Source organism: Bradysia coprophila, unplaced genomic scaffold (genome assembly GCF_014529535.1).
Source record: "Bradysia coprophila strain Holo2 unplaced genomic scaffold, BU_Bcop_v1 contig_732, whole genome shotgun sequence".
Classification (NCBI taxonomy): domain Eukaryota; kingdom Metazoa; phylum Arthropoda; class Insecta; order Diptera; family Sciaridae; genus Bradysia; species Bradysia coprophila.
The window spans coordinates 5,214,377-5,222,688 of NW_023503972.1; the positions used below are offsets into that span (position 1 = coordinate 5,214,377).

At 37.2% G+C, this 8,312-nt stretch overlaps 1 protein-coding gene across 1 annotated transcript; it reads left to right on the forward strand.

The window, feature by feature from the left end:
• The first annotated feature begins 6,639 nt into the window (after positions 1-6,639).
• On the forward strand, positions 6,640-7,974 carry LOC119084310. The gene is made up of 2 exons (XM_037194230.1): positions 6,640-7,259; positions 7,460-7,974. The coding sequence occupies exons 1-2, from the start codon at positions 6,678-6,680 to the stop codon at positions 7,736-7,738; spliced, it is 861 nt and encodes a 286-aa protein (XP_037050125.1). The 5' UTR covers positions 6,640-6,677; the 3' UTR covers positions 7,739-7,974.
• Positions 7,975-8,312: the final 338 nt, after the last annotated feature.

Genomic DNA, 8,312 nt, shown 5'->3' on the forward strand with positions numbered 1-8,312 from the left:
AAGACACTTGAAAACCAGCGAATCAAAAATCGAACACAGATGAGACTCCCTCATTCTACTCTATACCTTGCGTAATGTCAAATTATATGCGAGGCGTAGAGTTTACATATGCCTAGTTATGCGAATCATTATTTAAGAAAAACGTTAATCTCTATCGCGACAAGTTGACGCCTATACAGACAATTATATCTGTTATCAGATCTTATCCGGCAGATGTACAGTATTCTCAAGCCATTGTTTTGTCTGTTAACCTCGCAAAATCTCGCTAGGTGGAATAGGACGACATAATTTGTTTAATAAATTGACGTATAATCCGGCAGAGTAGAGTAAACCAGATTGATTTGACTAGGGACCTGAATTTTTGCGAATAAAATTGATTCAATTTATGTCAGTGTTCGTTTGAGTTCATTTTCCTACATTTCAAAAATGAACCCCTCCTGTCTGGTTTATTTTACTCTGCCGTTTCTATAGTATGTATATCAGCTGAAAATTCAAAAAGAATCGTGACAGAGTGCGTTCAAATTTATTTTTCAATTTATTTGTTCATCCAATGTTTCACCCAAAATTTAAATTATTATGACGTGAACTTCATGTCTATCCTACCTTATAACACATAAGCAAAACACTTCGGGCTTTTATGTGATGTACGATCACTGCGTTTGGTTTTTCGTGATAAGTAAGGGATCATTTATGAACTAAGTAATTTATGAATGATCCCTAAGTTGATTTTTGGCGATCAATTTTCGGTGCATGTCAGAAGCGATGTGGAGTAGATACTACATTGAGATGCGTCGCATAAATATATCTTTATATTTAAAATTCATGTGGAGGTTTTAAGCTTTTTTCCTCCGATTTCCGGGATGCGCCGCTCTTAGCAAAAAATTTTATATTCTTTGTAAAGGGAGATCGTGTTCGTTTGTTGCAAAATCTTTGTAGAGGAAGATTGATTCTCATTAATGAAGTTTACGTGTTACGGCATGTTTCATTTTCATTTACATTGTCTAATCACGTAAAGCATTGTACTTACGAGGTTCCAAGTTGTTATTTGACACCCCACTTATCAAATACACAACTTGGAACCTCGGAAGTAATATACTATTAAAATGTTGTAAAATGAGTTCTGGCTGAATAAAGAAACTTGAAACTTGAATAGATTATATATCGAGCAAGCTACAGTTTGTTGACTCTAAGGTAGTGGAGAAAATCAATGTCTAAAATACGTCCCATGAATATAAATGTCCACTTACACATGCCTTACACTGAATTTAAGTTATAGAGACCAAATTTCGGAGAGATAGGAATTATCAAATTATTGGCGTGCAAAATTATCTGATAACAATTTGGACAGGGTTATAAAAGCGCTTCAATGAGCGATCAAAATTTTAGTTGTGCTATGGTACTTGGCTTGCAGCGCTTAAAAAATGTTCCAAACTAATATCAACAATCTTGTCGTTTCGGTGTTGTTCGTCAGTGCACTGCTCATTGGATTAAGTGGTTGCATGTCCTTGATCGATCGTGACGAACCAAAAATCGCCAATCGAATAAGCGGTGGTAATACCGCACCATTGGGCGCATTCCCATTTCAAATATCTTTAAGGCATACGAACAACTCCCACTTTTCTGGCGGAACATTGATAAGTGAGAGATGGGTTCTGACAGCGGGCAGTTGTGTGTACAACAAGCTACCAAATCAAATGCTAATTGTTGTTGGGGCGGATTCAATATGGGATGGAACAATTTATGGTTGCGAAAATGTCACAGTACACGAGCGTTTCGATTCAATTACTTTGGCCAACGATATAGCCGTCGTGAAAACTAGCAGAGAAGTGTTAAATAGTACATTCGTTGCGCCAACGCCCTACTATAAATACACCACGTCGTGCAATGTCGCTGCAGTTACTTCCGGTTGGGGTGATACCGAGGTTTGACATATTCAGTTCGACCAGCCTTGAAAATCATTTCCATTATTATCGTCCAAATAGACTGGAACTGCATTCAATCTGCAGTACTTGAACGTGACAACGATAACTAATCTCGGTTGTCAGATGTTTTTGTCAAACTATGCTCCGGCCAACGAGCTTGCATTCTCTACGTCCACGTCCCAGCAGATGTGTGCGTTTGGCACGTTTAACATGGGTAGTTCGATTTGTAATTCGGACAAAGGCGGTCCTCTATTCAGACCATCGTCGAGAGTTGTAACTGGAATTTTGTCATTCTCCACATGCGCTGAAAAGATACCGGCCGTATTCACTACGGTCGGTTATTATGAAGCTTGGATACTAACTCAGACAGATGTTACTGGGTCCACGACGTACTAGGCACCTTGTTTCGATCGATATGTAAATAAACAAATTTCCTACTCACAGTTTGCACAGTTCTGTAGTTTGCTGCTGTACGTTTCTCTTTCTGTTGTGATTTAGCATACTTGACACCAAGCTGCTTGACAGAATCTTTGTCTATAGCTTGAGGAAGGCGCATGGTTTTCAGTTTAAAAATTATTTGTCACTAGCACTGAAACCTAGGAATAATTAGATCTTTCTTCCGTGGATGAAGTTGAACTTGTGGTTCTAAGGAATCTGCCTGGTTCCAAGTTGGGCAGTACATTAATGCTTAAGGTATTGCTCTATCCAGATACTCTATGGCTCAAACGAAAAGTCTGTTTGTTTATCCTGAGAAATTTGAGTAAAATTTTTTCCACGACAGAGTAAAGTTAACCAGGCAGGAGCGCTTGTTTGACTAGGGACCTGAATAATCTAGTAGCCCTTGATATTTCGCGAATAAAATTCTGGTTTATTCCCTTGACTGAAAGTCAAGGGTCTTATGCCAGAAAATACCCTAAAATGTTAGTAACCATACAGTGTATGAAAAATTATCAAAACTTTAAATGTTTGAAATATTTTTTTTTGTCACGACGATAACTTGAGTAATTCTTAACCGATTTTGATGATTTTTTTTTAATCGACGAGGAATGAAATTCCTGAGGTTAAGTTCGAAGATGAGCCATGTCGGGATAAGGTTCTGGAAACTATTCCAGAAAAACATGATTTTGTTGATAATTTTAATTGTTGATAATTGTAATTGATAATACAGTGCTGATAATTGATATTTTGATAATTTAATGTGTTGTGGTGATATTATTATATAAAATGTAACTGTAATAACTGATAATTGGTAATAATAATATTGTTCCCTTGGCTGAAAGTCAAGGGTCTTACGCCAGAAAATACCATAAAATGTTTGTAACCTAACAATGTATGAAATGTGAAGGAAAACGTAATTGTTTGTAACCTATTTTTTTTGTAATCACGATAACTTGATTAATTCATAACCGATTTTTATGATTTTTTTTTTAATCTACGAGGAATGGGATTCCAGAGGTTAATTTCAAAGATGGGCCATATCGGGATAAGATTCTGGAAACTATTCCAGAAAAACAGGATTTTACTCTGTTGATAATTGATAATACATGTTAATTGAAAATTAATATTGATAATTTAATGTGCTGTGACATTTTATGAAATGTTATGAGAAACGTAATTGTTTGTAATCTATTTGTCACGACTTGAGATGACTTGAGTGATTCTTAACCGATTTTAATAAAAAATTTTTGATACCAACATTGAAAAATGATACTTTCGCCCCGCATATGAGGGGCGAAAGTAAAAAAATGCATCCCACGGGGAGAAAGTACTTAACGAAGAGCGAACGCAACTGAACGAACAGCGAAAGTGACTGACGTCACAGAAAATGAGAGAAATGAGTCGAGTTGTCAACAAAATCCGCTCATATTATGCAGAATACTTTGATCAAAATTGTAAAACACTGTGCGCCAGTGTTCTTATTGAAATTAGCATACAAAGTTGATACTTTTTGTTACTGAATGATTTGTTAGTTATATCTTAATTTTTGTGTGTGTTATTGTTGTGATGGCTAAATTATTAAATTTTTCATATACCAGGGGCCTGCCGCCCCCTGGACCCCCGCATTTTCTGGCTAAATGCCTTTTTATTTCAACATTTTGTTGCGATGTTTGCGATACGTATCAATTTTCAATGTTGGTATCAAAAAAAAAAGTATGAACGACTCGGGGCAAAAGTAAAAAAATTCAACCTGTGCGATTGAGGCCCTTGCCTTCGGCGCGGGCATCAACTCTCGCACACGGTTGAATTTTTTTACTTTCGCCCCTTGTCATTCAATGTACTATTGTTTTAATCGACGAGGAATGGAATTCAAAGATGGGCCATGTCGGGCCTAATGATCTGAAAGCTATTCCAGAAAATTTCATTTTACGCTGCTTATAATTGATAATTGATAATTATTGGTAATTGATAATTCCCTTCACTGAAATGTTTGTAACCACACAAAGATAGTTGGAAGATAGGTCATGTGGGCCTAAAAGTATCTGGAAACTATTCCAGAAAAACAGGATTTTACTCTGTTGACAATTGATAATTTAATGTCTTATTCCCTTGACTGGCAGAAAATAGTGAAAAATTTTGGTTCATAAAATTATACATCTGACATTTGGAAGGTTAAGTTCGACGATAAGCTATGTGTGATCAACGCTTCGGAAGTTACCCCAAAAAATAGAAATGCAATGTAATAAATGAACAATATCATTGATATTCGATTATTGGTATTTGATAATTGATACGAGTGTGAAGCTTACGGCCCGAGCGAAGCGAGGGTCGTAATTCACACGAGTTGCGGTATCATATTGCAATATTAGACAGCTCGGCCTTGCGAGAAGTTTGCGATTAGACCTAATATTAGACAACTGACGAGTGTGAAGTTTGCGGCCCGAGCGAAGCGAGGGTCGTAATTCACACGAGTTTCGATATTGTATTGCAATATTAGACAGCTCGGACAAGCGAGAAGTTTGCGATTAGACCAAACCTAATATTAGACAACTCTGACGAGTTTGAAGTTTGCGGCCCGAGCGAAGCGAGGGTCGTAATTCACACGAGTTGCGGTATCGTATTGCAATATTAGACAGCTCGGACGAGCGAGCAGAGTAATAGAAAAAAATAAAGCAGTTAATTTTGGCGGTGTCAAATGTCATTTTGATTTGGTAAGATTTTTACACTCGTAAAATTGCGATGAGAGCCAACGTATATTTGAAAACTAGGCACGAACGTTCTTTCAATGAAAATGTGATCACTGAAAAAGGCTTTAAAACACAATAGAATTTCATTGTGTCTTTATCGGATGCGCTTCTTTGTCACGTTGTAGACGATTAATCTGATATGAGATGAAAAAATCAGTTAAAATAAATTAAGATATTTATAACAGTGTAATATAATTGGTTAATTATTTTGGAAAAATTATCAGTCAAGGGACCCGACCCGCCCAACAGGTGGGACCTAGTTTTACTCTGCCGTGTTTTTTCACAAAACGCTTTTACTGGGCCGAGCTGTAGCTCTCAAAAAAAAAAGTTTTACTGTAATACACACGGAGTCCGAGGCAGGCGGTAAGGGAAAAGCATTCGAGGAGTGGAAGCCTATTCAGCGGAAGTACTTTCTGAATATAAATTGAGTAAATTTCATCCGATTTTGCTAATTTTGGTTTCATTTGAAGACCAAAAAAGTATTTCAAAAATAAAAATTGAATTGAGGCAGTTTTTAGGGTAAATGATTCATGTTTTTACACACAAAGAAATAAAGTGGGATTTTGACTGCGTCTCTGTTACACTCTGTTGAAACATATATAAAACAAAATCTTCACATCATACCTGTTAATGTACGAATTTGCATTTCATTAACAAAAAAAAACTACCTCTTTTCGCAAATTGAGTCGCAGGTAAATGTTAAGAAACCTAAGACACGAAAAGAAATGCCAGATGGTAAACGATCGAAATTGATTTACTTTGCAAATATCCAACCCGTAACTCACTGCAACAATTTTGCTATTTTCTCAAAACTGGTTGTCATAAAGCAAGGGATCGTGCAGTTTTAATGTATGCAGCTTTTAAGAACTACAACGAGTTAAATGAGTCACAAATGCAATTTTTGTCTCCGTTTCAATAATTAGTTGTTGTCTTACTGAAAACGGTATTTCAATTTAACCATCATCAGTTCTATTACAACATTTGACCGGAACGGACATATTAAAATTCAATGGTTCCACAGAAAATTACCGAGGAAATGGAAACTTCGAAAGTGTTGCAAAAAGTGCCTCATACGAGTGATAATCTGTTACGATTTCCATTGAATTACTATTGTTGGTACGACATTTTTGAACGGGTGCACAGGCTACAAGACCATATAAATTTATCGGAATCGCATGACTTATTGTCGGAAGTTGCAGAGCGGATATACATGAACAGATACAACGGAATTACAATCGATTTTATACGGAGTCTCGACATTAGCCGCATTATGAATCATGTCGGACCGTTCGTACAATCATTGGCCTTAAAACTATCCTACAAACACAATTATACAGCCGACAATCTAACATCAATTCAAAAGAAGTGCAAACAGCTCAAACACCTAGCACTAATCGAATTTGATCGCAACGAACACAATGATCATCCCTTCCAAGATCATTTCAGTGACACATTGGAGACTTTGTTCCTTTCGTCGTGTATTCTTGCGAAAGACGACAATTTCTTCGAATGTTTTACCATTCGCAAGTCCTTGACTTTGCTCGACTGTCATAGCATCAGTGTCACTGCAATGCAAAGGTGTTGCGAGAAAAACCAACAGATTGAGAGTTTTGCGTGCAATTCAAGGGCGTTGGACTATTCGAAATTTCTACATCTGCTACCAAATTTGAAGGAGCTCGGATTAACTTATGACTCCGAAATGTTGGAAAAGAATTTTCTACCAATGTTGCAGTCACTACGCAAATTGGCTCTGGACTGCGTCGAAAATATCAACAAGGTTCTACTGCCGATAACGTTGAATGGCAATGTTAATCTCGAAGAATTGGAGCTGAGCAATGTAGTGGTCGATGAGAACACGTTCGAGATACTGGCAAAATTCAGTGAATTACGACGATTGATAATCATTTCCAGACGCACATGCAGCTTTCCCCCGACCTGTATATTCCCACCGAAACTACAAAGTATTGTGCTGCATAAGTTTTATATTTGTGAACGCCGATTCGATACACTGGTAGAGCATTCAATACCGGACCTTAAATTTTCTGCTTGTATTTATGAAGGAGCAATGGATGAGTGGATTGAGAAACGCAATAAACGTGAACACCAAAAACTCCCCATACAGTTGATCATTACTAAGGACCGCACTGATGAGGTAAATTATTTCTGACTTTCAGCACAGCACTGCTCCTAGCATGAATATTGAATTGACATGTGTCAAATTTGGAGGCTTTAGTGATAAGAGCTACCGCTACATCAGCCTGCGAATATTTTCTATGTTCATGCTAGAAGCAGTGCTGTAATCCCAGCATTTGTTTATTTATGGGAAACTTCAATTTGTGTTCTCTTTTACAGACCACTTCGACGATAAACTTGAACAACTTCTCAGACTCTGATTGCGCTTACAATCGTAGCAGGCTTTCTTTCCCCGCTTTGAATAGGAGTTGTCTTACTGACATCGAACTGGAGGTTGACACGTACAACAACAATGCGGTTAACCCTTTCCGAGCAAAACTTTTTATGTTTGCTAGAGAAACTGGAAAATTTTTGCGCAGCGCCTTGATATTGTACTCTGTTTACGTTGTATTGAAGGACTTGTTTAAATTTTGGCTGAAACTATTCAACAGAGGATGAAATAGCATCAACCACGACACCGGATGCGAATATAGCATCAACCACGACACCGGATGCGAATAGCTACACAACACGGTGCATGCTATTTGACATCGGTGTCGAATAGCCACTCAACACGTTGCATGCTATTTAATACCGATGTCGATATTTTGTCCGTTCATCAACACAGTCCGGCCGCCAAATTTATTTCTGGTTCCCAAAATTAGGTGTCGAATAGCATCAGCTGTGTTCTTCGACTGATTTTATTATTTGTTACTTATTATTATTACCAGGCAGTAGCGCTGATTTGACTAGGGACCTGAATAATCTAGTAGTCTTATATTTTTTGCGAATAAAATTTTTCAATTTATGGCAGTGTTCATTTGAGTTCATTTTCATACCGTGATTGAGAGCCATCTGTTGAAAGCTTGTAAAGAGCGTCTTTTGTAAAAAACAAACCACAATTTGTGTAATCATTATTGAACGGAATTCACATTGAGACACGTATCGGACTACAAAATATTAAAGTTTGGACCTTTCATCACCAAATTGCGGAAAAAATGTTTAAAATAATTTATGAAACGAATGATAATAA

Bases quoted from the DNA above. Each gene is read 5' to 3' on its own strand.
- LOC119084310 (XM_037194230.1), top strand. From the start codon at position 6,678: ATGCAAAGGTGTTGCGAGAAAAACCAACAGATTGAGAGTTTTGCGTGC. The intron at 7,260-7,459 runs GTAAATTATTTC...TCTCTTTTACAG, and splicing joins CTAAGGACCGCACTGATGAG to ACCACTTCGACGATAAACTT.